This window comes from Mastacembelus armatus, chromosome 21 (genome assembly GCF_900324485.2).
Source record: "Mastacembelus armatus chromosome 21, fMasArm1.2, whole genome shotgun sequence".
In the NCBI taxonomy this organism is placed as follows: Eukaryota; Metazoa; Chordata; class Actinopteri; order Synbranchiformes; family Mastacembelidae; genus Mastacembelus; species Mastacembelus armatus.
Window position 1 is genome coordinate 9094634 of NC_046653.1, and position 20155 is coordinate 9114788.

The window sequence follows — 20155 nt, forward strand, 5'->3', positions numbered from 1 at the left end:
GCTAGGTCCTGCAATGTCCAGGCTCAATTGCACCATTGGTTGTTCAAAATTATTGTCACATTAATACAAATACGACCAACAAAACCTATTAATTTAACAAAATCAAGAAATTAGGTATGTTCGTTTGTAATTTGAAAGTTACCCAAATATAAGTACTAACAATTAGAGTGAAAGCACTGTTACAGTTATGCATTTCTTTCACTGCATCTCAGTCTGCATCCAGACAGTCTGCAGATTCTTCTTCAGTGTTGTTCTTTATATACTTGCAACCAATCAGGTAATTCTGACCTTCTAACAAGTCACATTAAAACGAGTTGTAACACAGAGTCAAAGTGAACAAAACTGAAAGTCAGTAACACTAAACCCAAAATGTCACACGGTGGACAGAAGAGCAGATGCACTAGTTCTGCCCATTTCTTTCTTTCTACCAACAACAAAAAACATAATCTGCTTCACTTGGAACAGCAACCTAGAGGGGACAATTACCTTTCCCCAAAGGGAGCTATGGCCTCTGACTTGGAACAGTTGATTCTCCTCATAACTATTTGAAAATCCACCACAAGCTGTGCTGGAGGAAGCAACTTATGAATAGGTGTGCTCTTGAATATGAATATGTTTGGAAAAGCACAAATGATGGTATGGAACCATGCTGAATTTGTGGAGAATTTTTTGTATTCTGAAGGACATGAAAAAAAAATATCCCACATTAAAAACTGAAAATCATTGTTCTAAACTACAATTTTAGCATGATTTAAATTAATCTTAATCTAAATTAATCCCCAAATGCAGCATTAGTTACTCGATTGCCCAATATTTTCCAAAGCAAAGATCCAATGTGGTTTCCTGCCTTCCAGGTCCAGGTAGCCACTGGTTCCCAGTTCATTTAGCTTGCCTTGAAAATATTAGGTGTAATCCTGAAGCCTCTAGTGTTCTTTAAAATTGGGTTCATTATATATAAAAAAAAAAAAGACAAAGCAGAGCCTAGTGAAAAATCCACTTTAGCCAGTAGGTTGAATTATACTGATTACACAGGCAAAACTTCAATGACCTTCACAAAGACATGCGCTCATGTAGTTTGCATGGAAACTGCACTACTGTTTGGCCAAATTCTCAGAATTATGTAGAAACAAACATTAGTGTGCTTTGCCATAATGATCCTGCCACGCTTTTTTTGGTAGGTCTACTTTGTTTCAGAGAGTTGTGCCCCATAATTTCATTTTATTGCTAAAGTTGACTTTAACATAATGAAAACAATGCTGCAGAAGGAAAATCACTGCCAACTGCAGGAATAAGAATGGATGAGCATGGACAGTGCAGGGAAACATCACACTGTTAATATCCAGTATGCTGTCCATCACTGTGCCACCTTTGGATGCTAAACCTGCTGATCTCATCGCATACCTGCATGCGCTTCACACACTGCACAACATTACAGCTAAGTACATGGATGCCCCAGGATTATACAGCCATTTCCACCTCCAGTGGACCAGCATATTTTACATTAAACATCTGTGTTTCTCCTAACATTACCCGCTGGCAGAGGAGATTTCTCCTTCCATGTTGGAAATTTCTATACTTTTCAAGATCACTGTCTCTCATTAGTATCTCACAGCATAATGTCTCAGTCGGTCAGAAGTCAAGGCCGGTGAGGTGTGACTTCACACTGCACTTTTTGAAGTGGGTGTCGAGTTTTCCAAAGGTTAGGTTAAAGAAAATGGTTGAAAAGATGAGACCAGTTCAAAACTTCTGACTTTAAAATTTACATTTATAATGGCTTATCTTAGCTGACAGTTCCTCTTGGCAGTGACTGAATGCATGTATTTGGTATGTATTCATTATTTTCCACAGAAATGTCTCAATGTATCTTTAATATCATTCTATGTCCTGAGTTTTCCTACTTCATAATATAAATTGATGTGACTGTAACATTTAAATCTTAACTGCGCTGAGATATCAGTTAGTCCTAACGACTTTAGAATTTAGCAGATTGTTTCAGGGTAGATTTAACTGTAGACACAAATCATCAATAACACTTTTATATCGCTGTTAAAGTTAAATTGGCTTTCAAGTTAACAGTTTTTGCATTGTTAAATCACCAACTGCATTAGATGGCTGCATGTTACTGATGTTAAGTGCTCTGTCAAATTTTGCACATTAAAAGACTAAATGAAACAAAATGTATCAGACTAATTAAGTAATCGCTTGTTTTTTTCTTTGTCTCCAGTGTTCTACTCCAAAGGATGGTTATGTTTGACAGGAAACCTATAAATCTGCTACATTGCTGTGTGACCAGTAGCCGGTGGCTAGAATCACAGGGGAACATATGCTACATACAGTAGCTCTAACCTGAGGGTTAACCTTCATTAGAAAACAGTGGCACATTAGTAAAGATGATTTAATTTGCAGTGCCCGCCACTGTAATGTAAATGTGATTTCAAACAACACAAGGTTACAGAACAAGTGGGTGGATGCACCCATTACCATTACCCTTATTACTAACATATTACCAACAGCTCCCTGATGTGAAATTAGACTGTGAATATCTGTTTTTAAAACTTTGTATTTCCATAAAGACTGAAATAAAATGATACATTTTTTTAGATGAAATCTATCAATTTCCCAAATAATGGACACTGGGGAAGTGGCCATTACCAATTTGGTATTCAGCAGCCAGTAAACCACATTCACTGTATGTACTACATGATCTGAAACTGCAGCAGTGAGGCTGTGAGTTTGATGACTGTGCATACTGTATTATTCTAAATAAAATCTATATTTTCTAAATTGACAAACAATTTATTAATTGGTTAATGATTATAGTACTACATGTCTGATCAATTATTTCATAAATAACATATCTGACCTATTTTGACCCTGTTTTCTACAACAGCTTACATGTGGTGCTGTGAGCTATGGATATGTTATCAATAAATCAGCCGCTTTATTACCTTCCAATCTGTCAAGTACAAAAACAAAAACAAGCAAACAACAACTCAATTATTGCTTCTCACCAGTGGGCAATTGGTCCAAGGTCCCCAAGGCGCCATGACACAGTCACTGGGACAGGCCAGAAAGCAGACCTGGGCTCTGGGTGGCATTTCCTCCTGATCACACAGACTGTCTTCCACAGTGCTGGCCTCCCCACTCATTGTTCCTTTCTTCACACACCTAGCAGAGCAGCAGATGCAGCTGTATAACTAGTCCCTGGGGCAACACTAACTGAGTTTCAGAACACATTTCTAAGTTTCTGACTCAAAATAGATGATAATTTTGATTTTGATTTTGTAGGTAATTTATTTTGAAGGGTCTTCTACAATTTCTTCCTATCTGGTAGCATTCTCTAAATATTTAGCTGCACAAAACAGAAACAGATTTTACTGTTTTTTGGTTTTTTTTTGTTAGAAAAATGACAGGACTGGTGGCTCCAAATACAACTTTTGTGTAAATGGCTGTCTGTTTACAAAAAGGTGGAGGCAGAATGACAGTGGTGTCCTGCAGCTCAAAGGGTGGTTGATGGCCAATTTTAGATCTGCGGTTGTGACTTTCTGTCAAAGGTAGGCGTGTTCTAAACAAAACCAGGTCAGTTGCTCTTGACACAATGATATAGTCGCCCAGTTTGGCATTCACTATTTCCATTTTCAACACCAGCACCTGTACCTGTTGCCCCCAGGAAAGGTGAACCCTTGAATGCTTTCCTTTGCAACCATTTCTAATACTACCAGGAAAAAATATCTAAGAAAACACATTAACAAGCAGTAGTTTGTTTTCCCCTAGCAATGAAAGTGTTAGGACTAGTGTGAGTGCCAGCTACAGGACATCTGCCAGTCTACTTCTCCCAGTTTATGTTACATTGCCAGGGTAACAGTCATCTAGCCTAACCCTTTCACTGACCTGATCTTGCGGCTTTGGACTCCCTCCCCACAGACAGGCAGGTCGTCCACAGTGTTGATGGTACAAATGGACCAGGGCTCCATCCTCCACTCATACTGGCTGCATTCAGTGTGGCACGGCACAGACTCGTACACCTACGCACGTGCATGTGCAAACACACACATGAACAGACACGCACATACACAAAAGGAAAGGGACACACACAAGAGATTATAGGAACAAAGCAGCAGACCGTGTAACTGGAAAAAAATAGACATGCATACAAATCAGCTCTCGCACATGCTCACACACGTTGGTCTTGGCTGTGAGGACTCTCATTGACATAAAAAACTCTCTACCACGTAAGCCCATCATCCGCCATCAAAACTACCTAACTTTAACCCTAATTAATTCAAACTATAACAAGAAAACCAAGTCTTTAGCCAAAAACAGTTCATTGAAGTTCAGGACCAGACAAAACAACCTCGCAATGATGCTGTTGAACAAAATTTTTTCAAACGCAACCAGAGAAAGACATGTACACACCCACATACATTTACACAACCCTGCTTAATATAAAATATGAAAAATTGGTCCATACACTGAATGTGAATGTAGAAGACATTAGGGACATTTTCACTTTACAAAGTATCCCTATCTTTAGGTTTAAACCATTAATCATGGATTTTTCTTTTCCATACTGTAAATCTAAACATAATTTATTGTGCTTGTTTTAATCTACACACTGTTTTACATGACACGACCCCACATCAGGCACAATGCAGCTGTTCAGTTATGAAAGACCATACTGTTTTGAAAGCTGCATTAACACAAGTAAAGGGAGGATGATTTAATGTTGCTAAAGCTTCTGGAGTTTACTTTTAGAGTGCCATCCCTTACATTTTCTCCATTAAGAGCATGGACAAGCTAAAGCATGAGTGTAAGCACAGGGATAGACTTACAGGAATGGAACAATGGAAATACAAAAGGAAAGCTCAAGACCTGTCACTGCACACTCTAGACTACAGTTAATTAACATGCTACTGCTGCACAACAATGCAAAACACTAAAATAAAACCTATGCATAATATGGAGAAAACAGCATGGGGTGTGTAAAACAACAATGAACATGGCAATAGGCCCTTCAGTTAGTTCATTTAGTTGGCTTGATGCTGAGGCGATTCACTTTTCCCCACTTAACCAGTGACTCTGGCATCTCTGTATAACCAAGGGAGCAGCAAGCACAATGCTCCTGTAAACATGTTTACTCTCAATCTATGTAACAGTCTGCCACAGTAAAAGACTCACAATTTGTGGAAAAAGATATGACAAACTGTAATGGGTGTCTGTAAATGTGTGTGTTTGTGAGTGTGTATGTACACAGATTAGAGCGAATGAGTGTTGCATTTTCCCTCCCCTCTGGGCCACACAGATGCCTATTACACACCCTCATCATCTCACATCTGTCCCTACAGATGCCCCTGCTGGGTGAACTGGCAACTGCTCTGTTCTGACTTTCTCCAGTATAGACAGAGTCCCAGCTTAACAGCTGATTTTCATCACCAGAACAATGACTTTTGAGTCATTTTTCACAGCATAAATACTATTCATAGGGCACTAACACCATTTCTTCAGTAAAAAAATCATGCAACTATAGCACTTACCAAATGTGTTACAGTGCCACAACACGTAAGGTGTCAAATTGATATAGAATCATTTGTTCTCAGGTTAAAGCTGCTTTACTACAACACACAGGTTGAGCCGAAAAATGCAGTATTTGCTCCCAAGTGCATCTCAAGTCACACACATTTACAAGGTGCTCATCAAAATAGAAAGAGGAATAGGTTATTGTCAGAATTGACTGCTAAAGACTGGATCCTCACATTGGTTAAATTTGACATTTTTTGGATAAGCAATTCAAGAAACAATATTCCCCAGCTCAATTTCTCTGAGCGTGCTTTCAAATGCTACATAATAAGGTCCTAATGTTCTTTAGAAAATGTCACTCTGAGTCCCTCTTGTTAAAAAGCAGATGGTATATTGTCCATCCATGTAGCACTCTCTCCCATCAAACTATTATTTTCTCTCTAAACAAAATACCAAAAGGGTCATAGGAGTATATGTGAGGTGGACAGATCTGACATGCATTTTGTCTTTATTAGCTAAAGCATGGTGTATGTACAGAATGAACAGCACTGACCTGAGCCTGCGTGGATGTCCATATTAGCAGTGCAAGACAAGCCAGAAGTTGGGCAGGGGAGAGAAGAACAATATGATCATTAGTTTAGATTTCGCCTGCAGTGACAGAAATATATAGTTCTGCTTAAATTGGATTTAAAAAAATACTGCATTCTGCTCTTTGTCCCATTAATGAGGGTAAAGGATGATTAAATACTTCATCATCTGCACTAAATGTATCGGCCCTGGATACTTTGCCAAAGTGAATGATTCATAGTGTTGAGAGAGTTTTAAAGTGCTGCAGTTGGTTGCAACAGCTGTGCAACGGTCAGACCTGCAGCTGAAGGCAACTCTGAGAAATTAATTTGCCTGGAGACGGTGAGCGGGAAGTTGGAGTGAATGGGCATATGCTCAGAGAGTCTTTGTGTCTGTAGCAAAACAAAACTAGGAAAAGTGTTATGTAAGTAATTGTCAAGTTATTGTGATTTATATTTCACTGAAAAAAGGGGGCAGTCAAATTAAATTTAAAGACTATCTTGGGCTGCAACACACTGCATTTACCTTTGAGCTGAACATTTAGTAAATTCACAGAATAATAATTTGAACCATATTCTGCAATAAGTATGGTCACAGAAACAACTTGCACACACATGCTCCAAATCCCTTTTCTTTCTAATTCTTCAATTATTGTATTCAAAGCTATTCAATTCATTCATTCATTACTATGCACATCTTAAAGGAGTTACAAGGATCAAATTTATGATAATTTCTGTATTAGTCCCAGGTTTCAAGGAAAAAAATATATATTTGCATACTGCTTTATGCAAGGCATTGGAAGTCAATTGCATTATGGTTAAAGTCACTAAACTGATCTCTAAAAAAATGACTATGGCTCCTATCTAAAAGACATACACATGTCCAAAGACTCAATGCAAACGGACACATAAATGGATACAAGTAATGCACATGCATTATTACAAAGAAAACATGCACAGACATGTAAACAAATAAAATGTAAAAAATAAAAGGATACATGAAGTGCCAGCAGATCCGCCTGCAGGAATGGCATTTTAGTGATTCAGAGACTAAATGAATCGGAAAGCATTAAAAAGGAGCACTCTCTTCTTGAAATCTGTCACTGTGTGACTTCAACTTCAAATAGACTGCTATTCCTATCAGCAACCCATGTATACATAAGAAATCTGGCTGCCCTGTGAAACACAGGGGGATCCACTTCCTTGTGATGTTGACCTTGCAGATATACTCATGAGATGATGTTCCAAAACATAATGCAGTTATTATGATGACTGCCTTTGTAACGCATTCAGTATATTCAGGCTTACTGCTATATATATGGATATATATATGTGTGTGTGTGTTAATTTCATCCCAAAATCATAATAAGAGTGTCAGCTTTGAGCCACAATAGACTCTATCAAGTCGACAAAAGGTCTGAGTATGTCATCTGCTCTTAAGTCCTACTGACACACTGATCCCTTCACACTTCCTGACAATTTAAGACTGGAGGATAACACACATGATCTCCTCAGAAGACCAGCACTCTGCCCTGAGAAAAGAATGTGATCAAAGCACTCATGGCTTAACATGTTACTCTGTAGAAGTGAATGCATGCTTTACTCTTACTGGAACTCACACATTTATTAAAAATCCAGGCACATTAACTATCTTTGTACAGCACTGATGCATTGTACAGTGCTGTATATTATGTATAAGCATGTATTTGATTCATGCAGTTTTCTATCACCGTTTGTTTTTCCATGTTAGTAGTATGAATGAATATCCACACATGGCTGCAACAGACACAGTCACATCTGCACTGAAATTAATTTCAGTCTTTGCTCACTGTGCACAAAGTTGATTTACGTATCACACTCTCACCTACTGGCATCCAAATAGGTCTCTTAATAGGATGTCAATGAGCCAAAAGCCTCAAAGGATTTGTGTCTAACCCCCTTTTGGACCTCCTGCTGTGTTGGCTCTACCACAGGGCAATGGCATGGCCTTCCATAATTACACAAATTATTTAGCCATCAAGCTCTATTTTAAGCTTTCAAATAATCTTCTTTTCTCATTTACTTTGTAATCTATTACCAGGATGCAGCTCAACGAGAGAGAAATGCATTAAGTGAGACGCTTCACAAGCACTTAACCCTGTGCCACCTTTCAATAACAGCTATGGTTAAAGGTTTTTTTCACATAGTTATAATAAATTCAAAATGAGCTCACCTATCATATCACAACCAGTACCTCTCTGTCACAGTTCAAGTGACTGCTGCATATGAGCAGTACTTCAAGGAAAAGAAAAAAAAAAATCAGACCTACTGAAAACATTGGTAAAGTTAGCCGCAGTGGTAGCTCTTTTGTCTTTTTTTGGCTTACAACCCACCACAACAAATTCTACTGTCTCTTTTTCTCTGTATTGTTATGATTTTATCTGTACTTTATCCAGATTGTTATTGTTACAACATGAAATCTATTGTTAAAATGTCTGACAGAGACAGAAATTAGAAATTAATCTCTGGAAAAATTAATTGCTAAATATTGCAGTGTTAGAATATTGTTAAACAGACTTGATATGCAGTAAATTTAAATCAATAAAAATTAAGGGTTTATTATTGAATTTAGATATGGACCAAAAACTAGAGCTTCATAGTTGTCTTTAAAAAGTCATCCCATGATATAGAATAATGAGCATTTATTTAATATTCACCAAGCCACTCAATTCAATTTGTTTTTCTAATTAGCAGACAGAAGCTATGATTAACCTTTGTATCTGAAATAAATGCTGTGGACCATCTGGGTGGCTGGAGGCTTTAGAGAAGCTCCAAAAATGTAGTCCGTCTGTGTGGCAGAACTTCAGACTGCCTTAACAATATCCAGGGTTTGTAATGCAGGGAGACACCTTGCTTTTTGGCCTGGGCCTATGGGGGGACGGGGAATAACACATGCCCAAGCACTTCTCTGTGTTAATTACACCTTACTGGCCTTAGGTAGCTCCATCACCAGTTGGCACAGAAGTCTTTCATTCTAATAAAGGGAGTTAAGTTTCACACCTGGGTGCAGTCAGAAAAAAAAAAACAAGAGATTTAACGTGTTCTTTTTTCTTTTTATCTGTCCCTATCTTTATCTGATATTTGGTATTCAGCCATTCTGTAGACTTGCTATGGGCTGTTGTTGGAGGGTATTAACAGAGAAACCACTTGCAGATGGAAAGACACCTAGAAATTTTGAATAAATTTGGCATAGATATTAATGGTTCCCTGAGAATTAATTCTAAGGTTTTAGTGAACTACTTCCTTATGACAAAAAATCATTAAAGTTATTTTTAAAAAAGTTTTGTTGTTGTTTTAATGTAATTATAAATACCACTTTCACTCATTCAAATGTGTACTTTGATGAAAAGCACCGCCTCCAGCAAACGTTGCTCTGTGAATCTAGTTTTTTCCTCTAATAACAAATCAGCTGTCTCCACACACCATCCTATGCCAAGTCAAGTACCAGCATCCAAGGTAGAAGCAGTGAAATATAATGGTGAGAACTAATTTAACAATAAAAGAAGCATAAGGCAGTCATAAAGTCAAAAGTTAAAGTCACAAATTGATTCAACAGAGCTGTTTACTGTTAAACTGGTAAACTGTCCTTTAATAAGGTACACAAAAAAGAAATAATATTGTTGAATACCAGCTGGACAACAACATATAATGACATTGCTTAGAGAGGTATTGATGTTATGGTTGCCTTAGAGTTCAGGTGTTATTATGGTCCAAAGAGGACAGTGGTAGTTGTACAGTCTCAAAGCAGCAGGGAGGAGGTGCCTCTTTCATATATTGTAGGTGGAGGTTGCTGGCATAGAAGTAGCTGTCACAAGCACTTATGGTTCTACGCAGTGGGTGGAAGGTGTTGCACATAATGGCTGATAGTTTAGTCATTACTCTTTCACCCCCCTCCTCCCGTACTGTAAAGAAACCAATGAACACCCGAGGACAGAACCAGTCTCCTTCATTAATTTATTTAGTATCTTTTTGTCCACAGTCCAAATGCCATTGCCCCAGCAGACCACAACAGGAGATAAATAATACCACCACAGAGCAGTGCATTTTGGCTGCTGCTTGGATTCTGCCTCAGTTTTTGCACTGGGTATTCTCGTGCACAGCATTTCTGACCACATTGTTAATCCACACCACTTATTTTTTGAGGACATATAATTTATAATGTCTACTTTGAGGAAAGTAGTACTGTCAATAGCAGAATTGGAAGTTTGATCTCTAGAGTCCTGTTCTGAATCTCCTTATTATATGTAAATCCTTTATGCAGTCATTTTAAGTAGTTTATTAGTTTAAAAATGTACTTTCCACACTGGTATGACACTGAAACGAATAGAAACTGCAGTGATGCACTACCAAACCAAAACCATTGCCATCCTGCTGAACTGCAGGGTTGTGGGACTTTCATCACATATTCTACTACTCCTCCATGACATTCATTAACCCTGTCCTCACTCACTCTGTGCCTCACTGGGAGGCTGGGCTGCAGCTGCACAAAGTGAATACCAATACAATAAACTGCTGATGTTTTGCGCAATGGACTTAGTGTTAACTAATGCCAAACTGGTTGTTCCACTGCTACAGGTCACAGATCACAGTGCAACACCTGTAGACTGAGGCCAAACACTGGTTCTTCACAAGTCATTAAAAATATAAGTTCTTGGACGCGAGATAAATATTTTAAAGGCCTTGTCATTCATGCAGTTTGCAGGTCCTTCATTCAGTATTCGCATACAACAGCATTTTTTTTTCACAAACTTTACTGATGTAACTTGTAATAGCTATATTCTACACTTTTTAACTGCATTGCTGAGTTACTGTATCACAAGTTTGAATCCATCTTTTTTTTTGCCAGCGTTCACCAACAGCTCTTTGGTTTCAATAATGAGCTGACAGCAGAGTCCTGTCAGTCTACCGTAGCTATTCCTGTATATTAGCTCTGCCTTTTCAGATGTAAAGCTCCAGATGATGAAGGTGTCTACTGAATAAAGACATGATTCAACAAACCCTCAGGATAATGACCACTTCATTCACCCTAGCAGGAAAAGAGCAGTTGATAAATAGCTGAGTCTTTGCTTGGAGCAGACATATTTTCTTCTTTGAAAAGCACCATTGAAAAACAGCAGATGGTTATGAGTTTACTCAGTGTCTTCATAATCCAGCAGCTAATCCTGAAACACTCAACAATACGACCTAATTTATGATATATGATCAGAACCAGGTGTCAACTAACTCAATTACAGTGTGTGTCTCTAATACTGACAAAGGCAGTATAGAGAAAAAATCTGCGTGATTACCCAAGAACCATGTTGTGTTTCACTTGAAGCCTGTTAAATGAGAGTTATGTCAAAAGATTTACAATATACAATTATGACTCTCAACTAGAAATCTCATTTTCCTGGGACAAGCCAAGAGAATCAATGCACCAAAACAATGCCAGTAACAGCAGAGGAAAACCCACTACTTCAAAATGAACCAAGTACTGAGTAGTCAAAATTTCCAGCTGTTGTAACTGAACGCATGAACCATTTTAAAATGTTGCCAAAGAAGAAACAACTTAGAGACTGAGCATGGGTAGATAGCACAATAAGAGCTTAGCTTGGCAGCCATATTAGCTGGCACCATGATATTGCCCACGAGCAGATCTGTGGGGAAGCAATAAAAGCCCCTCAACAAATTAATATGCATAATGAACAGCGTCTAACTGTTTTCTAGCCTGTTCTTCTAAATTGACACCACAGCAAAGCTCAATGTTTTCTGAGAAAAACAGCCGGCAGCATCAGCAGCCTCATCACTTACTGACAGTTGCCAAATGCACAGACACCCAAGATGAACTGAGCCAAAACCTCCAGTCATGACATGCAGTCACTAAGAAAGCAGAAGTAAAGAAGAGAGCTGGGAAACTCAGCTTTGACAAAAGTAAAATATATGGTGAATAAAACTTATTGTGAGCCTTTCACTGATCCGGAACCACAGGATGTGTTAGGAAGGAGCCTACTTGCATTTTGAAATGTGTTTGTGGGACCCCATTAATTTGAGATTGACCATTGCTTTGAATAGCATAATGCTGTCAGCAGTAGTTGACTGAAGAGCTCACATGATTGTTTTGTTCATAAATCTGCCCTGAGGTAGCATCATCAGACTGTCAGCATGCAAGTTTGCTGACTAAAGACTATTTAAGAGCATCAACAGCTACATGTCAGCAATGATGACAGCAACAGTTTCCCTAAAAACTGTGTTGAACATACATTGTAGATACTGTATGTCAGATGTGAGCACTGAAGCCTGTAGTTCAGTGTTTTGCTACAAAGCAGCGGATGCTTTATGGCTGCCATGGTTTTTTTTTTTTTTTTGCTAGGATTTTCTGTTATGTTTTTATGTTTTATGAATTGACATACCTATCAGTAACCACTTTAAATGCATCAAAGTAAGCCATTTATTAACTGTGACTAATAAATAGAAATGTTAAGCAGTGATTTGAACTCTTTCTTAAAACACACATGGCTTATGGTTGAAAGGGTCTTCATTATCAAATACTGCTAATTATCTGATAATTATGTTTCTCTCATCTCTGCTCTGAATGCTATTACAGAGAGGAAAAAAAATACCACAACTTACCAGAAATATATTTACGACATCGAATGGCTGAAATAACCAACCTGCTAATTAAAAAAAAAATTCTGTCATAGCATTCTTCATGTATTTTTGCGGCATTCACTACACGAAAGCCATCAGTGGAACAGAAAACATCAAGGCAGAACATCTTATTCACCAAGCCTTGTTTCATTTCCCCTCTGACCTGCATTTGCAACAAGCAGATCAACACATCAAAAGCACAAATGGAAAATATATTGATTTTGTTCTATAGGTAAATAGGCTGATGGGATTATGGAAATGAGGAGCTTACAGCTATATGAAGATGTCATATTCACTAATAAAATATGTAGAAACTAACAGGCATTTCTCCATTCAACTCAATTAGAACAATAAACAGCATGGCAAGTGAACTTGGCATATACAACGTTGTCTTACAAGACGATCTGAAAAGCCTGTATTTGTTCTTAATACGGATAATTTAAAAATTAGTATTACCTTAAACTATTCCAAAGTTTTATAGTGACACGAGATCACATACACCCAACAAACAATAATAAAATAAACAATAAAAAAAAAAAAACATGGCCCAAGCAAACCATACAGAATACAACAACATACCAATGAAACAATAGTAGAAAAAACAATTTGTAACATAATTAAATGCAGAGAAACATTTATTCAGACATTGAATAACTGAAAACCTCCCACCATGCACACAACATGTGGCAGAGTGTTAGAGGTGGACAGGGAGGATGTTTCTCTGTACATTTGGACAGGGCCACAGTGGATGGAGTGGAGAACCCAGCTCCTAGTTACCCCCTGGGACCAAAATTGTATTTCCAGATGTATTACCAAAGATCGTGGGACAAATTTGAATAAAGTCTGACAAACTATATATCACATGAAACGAGAAAGTCTCACAATTCAAATGGTATAAAGCAATTTAGGATTGAATTATCACAGCGACTACAGTTTCTTAATGTTTAACAAGAGTACAAATATTGGAAAAACGTTAGTTCTTACATTTTCTGTAATGTTACTTCATACATGTACTGAAACATCAAGTGTTGCATGCCCTTTTTTTTCATTAGAATCCAGGGAACATGGTGCATCCATGTTTTTAGGCCAAAAGATGTATTATCCCTGAGTAAATCCATAAAACCATCGTCGTCCTCATGAAAAGTTTTAATCCGGTTTGTTTTAAGGTTGATTTCGCCGTTTATTCAATAAAGATTGACATATCAAGCTTGAGGACTCAATCATACAAACAAACAAACAAGCAAACAAACAAACAAACGTTACGTTTTTCAGCGTAAGTAAGTATGAAAACCAATGGGTGGGGGGATTTAAATGGCCCACACTAATACAGTTAGTTTCCCTGACAACGCTGGGCACGCAGCGGGCGCAGCTACGGGGGAAGGGGAGTTATATTTCATATTTTACAGCGTGAAATAATAAACTGCAAATCTTTTCCTTTAAACGACACCAAGGTCACCAATATAACCCTTAAGATGTAAAGTTTAATTTGGGTATGTGTTGTTCGGCCGTGTGCAGAAAAAAGGGGCGGGGTAGCTAAAAATAACTAACCTGGGTAGCACAGGGCCTGGCAGACAGCAAAGACAATTCTGTTGGAAATAGTGCATATATATAGTACCATTTAATATCTCAGCATTTGGCGGCAAACGCTTGTGGGAGTCATGATGAAATCCAAATATCTCCTGTAATTTTAGATCTAATTTGTATGTTTCTCAGGGAGCTCTGCTTTGACATATGTGAGCCCTCTGCGGCAGTTTCTCAGGGCATTGTGTATTCAGACATCGGCTACAAATAGCACTGTAATAAAAGCATTGTGTAAAGATGCCTACTTTACTTTACTATGAATTGAAGACTTCCAGTTTTTGTTACTAATTTTGAAGGTCTGTTACACATTATTTTGAATAAATAGCTCAGGAAAGTCACTCTTCATTTAAAAAATTCTGAAAACAAAAGGATATGGGAAAGGTTTTTGCACAACTGACAGTCTTTTAGATGGGTGCAGAGAAGTGTTAGTTTTTGAAGGATCCAGAGTGAAATATTCTAAATATGTCGCTAAAATCCTTTTTTTTTATTCTTACAAGGCAGTGCATCCAGACAAAGATAAAACAGGTTGCAGGACAGCCAAGTTTGATATTCTTAGCTTCTGTAGGTGTTTTTTCACCATAACCTGTAAATGGCATTATGCTCATTAGCCTTGGAAACTTGATTAGGTTACTACTGTACTGCTGTTAGTAAGATAGCATGCTGGACATGATAGCATTTGCAGTTTAGAGCAGGCCAACACACTGTTCACGCAATTCCCCACACTTTTTCTCTTGCGTTTTTAATTTTGGAATGACTAAAAACAAAAAAAAAACACTCTCCAAATTCTTGTATTCTTGTAAACCACTTGTATTACACCCACATGCATACTGCTTAAACATGAGGGCAACATTAAGAAACCTGACAGACCTAATCTGCCAATTATACAGTAGTTACTAAACAAATGGGTAATCACTGTTCACATATGTACACTTAGTAATGTTTCACTGAAAGTTAGTTCTTTAATTATCTTTTCCCACCTGTACACAAGATTTAGACAGGCCAAGACATCCACATGAATAGGTTCTCAGTGAGGTGTTGTGTGAATTCTTCATCTTGATTAAGTAGCTCTTGATCGCATTTTGACTACATCATTACCAGCATACTGACAGTTTACTTTACAGCCCAGCTCTTACAGGGTTTTTTGTTTTGTTTTGTTTTATTTTGACATTACTGGCTTTTTTGCTCATTATCTGCTCACTCTCTCTCTCTCTCTCCCTCTCTAATTCTCTGTCTCACTCCCTATTTTTCTTGTATATTCAACCATGTGACAAGAGGATGAGTTGTGGTGCACTGTAAATTTCGTTTCTGTCAAGTCAGTCACTTCTCAACAGGGCTCGAAGGGAAACATCTGCTGGTTGGAGCGAGGCCAGGCTTTGGTTTGAGAGCAGTTCACAGGGGGTGATGAGTGAGCACATGTTCGTGAGAGAGGAGGGCAAGCCATTAGCAATGAGAATATTCTTTGTCACGCTGCACCATAACTTGAACCTAATGAAGTATTAAGGGCCAAATGTAGGTCTGAGAGCTGAACATACAGTACACTGCTTAAAGACAGAAACCTGCATTTTTGAGACCATACAGAGAATTCAGCTCTGACCAACCATGAGTTTCCAAGTTTAACATAAAGCAGGGAAAAGTAACCACATACCTGTATACCTTTTGCGCTAGAGTTGAGGTTATAGGAGCCTTCCACCCACACCACAGACAGATGTACTTCACTTTAAATGGCCAATTTGATAATGTTAACCATGAGCCCTTGTCCACCCTAAGGATAAATCCATGAGTACATTGGCAAGAGCAAGCTCCAATTTCAGTGGTGAGGGTTATTACAGGGCATTACAACAGGGCCCATATAGACCTTGTTAGTGAGCACTTAACCATCTGTATGAAATTCTCCACTAGAACACACTACAATATTTTTTACAGAGCTATGCCTCATCTCCATACTGACCTCCAAAAACTAAAGTGTCCTTTCAAACCCATTCAAGCATAGAGGCAGCATTCATAAAACACTTCCCCTCTTTAAACCATGACCCCATGAGAAATATGCTGTCACAAAATATTCAGAGCTATGGCGAAAGCCTGACTACAGAATATCAAAAACTCCCATCTGTCCACTGCTCCCTCACTACCCTTCTTTTTGTTACTTTATGTCGCCTTGTTTTTATATCAAGGAAAGGTCATGTCTTGCAAGGCAAATGACCTGGTCTTACTGAAGACACTAGAAAATGAGGAGGTTACACAAGAGTCCCACTTGCTGATGGGTAATAAACCTTGTCACTGAAGTGTGAGCAGAATGCAACAGCTCCACAGTGTATTTATGTGACAGCACTGGGATGCAACACAACCAGGACTGGAGAAAAACTTATTAAAAGGCATACTGGATATGTGTAGGAAATTAAGATGCAAAACAGCATGGACCATATTAATATTCCCAGGAAGAGAATGCTGCATGTCTGTGTAAAACATACAGCAGTGTGGACAATATTTGCTTTAAGTGAATTTATTTTTTCGATATTTATCATGGCTTATCTATAATGTACTGTGCTCGTGAACACGAGTGGACTTCCCTCATCTACAATGTATGTGCCCTTGGAATTGACTGAGAGGAATTGACTTGAGAACAATGTGGATAGGTGATGAGGTCAACCCTCTTTACTCGTTTCTGTTTCAGTATGGAAACTGGAATGCATTATTCTAATGTCCATAAATTGTGGATTACCAAGCATTGGAAAGAAATTTAGTCCCACATGGCTCAAAATGGCTATAAAGAGTACTTGTATGTGTGTTTTTTGGTTTTTTTTTTTTTTACTTTAAGGACAAAGTAATAACAAAGGCATCAATGTGCAGTCACAGTTAACGACTGCCTGCCAAAGTGTTTCCCTTGTGTACTGCACAGGATGCTATAAATATAAAAGCTCTGGTGCAAGCCTTACCTGGTTCTTCAAATCCAGCTTGGGGCATGGGCGTCCTCCATTGAAAGCTTTCTCCCTGAGCCACTTGGACCTGATCTTCAACCCGCTGCCACAGGACACACTGCAGGCTGACCAAGCTGACCATTCACTCAGCTTACAGTCTAGGGGGCAGGAGATGTGGCAAATCTCCATCATGTAGCCTGAAATTGAAAATTGGCAGACAAGAGGGAAAGACTCATTTAGACTTGGTCAGCAGATGCAGTGAGGATCACATTAATAACGTCAGACACACATGCCACTGGCCAGTGTTCCCCCAGACCTTGGACTTGCGCACTGTGACACCAAGAGCTAATTATCTGACTAATGAGCGCCTCATTCCGACAGTGTGCCAGCACAACACAGTGAAACTGCTTCAGGGTTTTCACACTGTATAATGCTGATTGTTTTGTACTTTTGTCTCTGGATAAGTTTATTGGCATTTTTCACCCTACTGCCTTTCACACTGTGCAATTAAACATGACAATGGTGTAGCATCAAAACAACCCCTGCACTGCAATTAAAGTTTCACTACCATCATATTTTTATATGATTATTTTGACAGTCACACGCTGGGTATGTTGCTTTCATTGGATACGCATGTGTACATATCTGTCTCTAGCCAGTAACCAAGATTTGCATAAAATCTCTTGTAAAATAGCAACGACATTGAATTACCACACAGCTAGCAAGCTACTGAACTGCTTTCATGGAAAATAGTAGGTGATGTGTGTGAATAAAGGCGACTACAGCCTTTTCATTTCCACATGAAAACAAGGTCTGTTGTAGTTTAATGTAGCTTTAGTCCACTCATCAGGCAAATATTATGTTGAAGCAAAGGGCCAGAATATAACTTCAAATATACCTGAGTCTGCACAGAGTGTTGGGTTGACCAGCTGTCCCTGCTGGCCAATGCAGGCCACAGCTCTGTAACGCAGGCCTTGACCACACTCCTTCACTTCCCGGTGGCTCATCCAGCCCTGCAGGGATCCTGGGACTGAAGGATCGGGGAGGATGCAAGCAGACCAGTTTCCATAGGGCTGGGACAAAATCGCATCACAGGGACAAGCCTCAATCTCTTCCAGTGGGTACAACTCCTCAATGAGGCAATGCTCCTTCTTTTTGCTGCGACCTGAGGGGGACAAAAACACAAGTTACTGCACATTAATAAAAGCTGTATGGGAGCAAGACTAAGCTGACAAAAAAGGCACGTGAAAATATAAATAACAACTCTGTTAATTTATTCCTATTCCTAATTTGCATTTTAAATCTTAGTGTCAGTAGGTAAGCAAACCAGTATAGATTACCAGTATAGCTATAAATTGAGTGTAAAATATCTATTTGCATTAATATGTGAATGAAAGAGACCACATAGAGACATCAGCAGCCCAGCATTTATTTTTACTTCAGCCCACTGCTGTCTACTAGGACAAAAAAAAAAATTACTGGGAAAGTTTCCTTCTTCTTACATCTTGCATTCCATTTAAAGAAAGAAATAACGTAGTGTAACTGTTACACAAACAACAAAAACATAAAATGGGGACAGGAAATGATAAACTGCTTACTTGTTAAACTTCTCACATCTAGAAGGGATAAGTGATCCATATAGAAAAAAGGACTTTTTTCTAATATAGTGGATTAACTGTATAGTGTGAATATACTGCATTTTTTTTCTGACTAAAATACACCATTTGTTTCCTGGCTGTTCATGCTGCTCTGCACTTTCTCTATAGTTTGACTTAACCTTCTTTAGAGGGAACAAACATAACAAATTAATAGCCAATCAGTCAAAAACCCTCCATGACCAGTGGCAGGGAAGCACTTTTCCCTCTGTGATGCATATTCAAAGAGCACTCTCAATGACCCCAGGGAATGATTAGTGCTATTTTCAAGCATATTAAACTTTAATTTATCCCTTTATTTTGAAGCCCCTTAAGGGAATGGTATACACATAATGTCTGTGTTATGTTGCTACAAATATAAGCTCTGATGGTTAGGTCTGTATTATAATTTTTTCTGAATACTATAGAAATAAGACATTATATGTTGGTTTTGTTTCTATATTGTGAATCACAATTTATATATAGTTATTTGAACCTATTGTATGTGATTTGTATGCTATATTTAGGCATAGAATGTACATATATTGCACCAAGAAGATTACAAAGATTAAAAGATTAAAAACTGCAACATCTGAGTGGGTTCCTACTGAGGTGGAAACACAAAAAGACAGTTTTCCCTTTGAAACTTTTGCTGATGCACATGCCTTTTCTTTTACTTTATCCACAGCTTTACACCCACACAGAGAGGTTACTGTTTATTATTAATGATCAATGTTGCACAGGCAGCCTTTGATTCGAAGGGTTGACAATAGTGGAGAAATAGAGACAAGGTTGCTGGACAATGGTGAGATGCTCAGACAGGCACTGTTTAGCTCGAGAGCTGATTTGTGATTAATGACTGTATTTATATTTTTGGTATACCCACTTTACCACAGTCTGCACTGTCTCCTTTGACGTGCGTATCACATATCATACATACACTCATACATGTTTACCAGCCTTTGGCAAACCCCAGTAACTATACTAAAACAGGGAAAGAGTTTGTTGCTGTACTTTCCAGAGCTAGACTCGCAATACCATTTACGCTTTATATACTGTAATTAGTCCTTATCTCATATATATGATGATGTGAATTGCTGAGTACGAGCAGAAAAGTACAGTAACATAGCAATACCACAGCAATGCGTGAGCTCCTGTCAGACACTGTCAGTTTTAATATCTGGACATGTTACAGATACAACCTGTCAAGCTGTTCAACTGCTCAAAAATCTTTATCATGATTGATCGTCTGCTTCACGTCACTGTGTAGTACTGT

The 20155-nt window shown here is 38.3% G+C and overlaps 1 protein-coding gene across 1 annotated transcript in view; it reads right to left on the minus strand.

Annotated features, from left to right (window-relative positions):
* Positions 1-20155, minus strand: part of thsd7ba (thrombospondin, type I, domain containing 7Ba) — a 197610-nt gene that overhangs the window by 19022 nt on the left and 158433 nt on the right. Inside the window, exons 16-20 of the mRNA XM_026294497.1 lie at positions 18144-18410; positions 17264-17442; positions 6071-6076; positions 3892-4025; positions 3012-3168 (exon numbers count right to left, since the gene is read on the minus strand). Coding sequence (XP_026150282.1) covers positions 3012-3168; positions 3892-4025; positions 6071-6076; positions 17264-17442; positions 18144-18410 — 743 coding nt within the window. The remainder of the gene's footprint in view (positions 1-3011; positions 3169-3891; positions 4026-6070; positions 6077-17263; positions 17443-18143; positions 18411-20155) is intronic.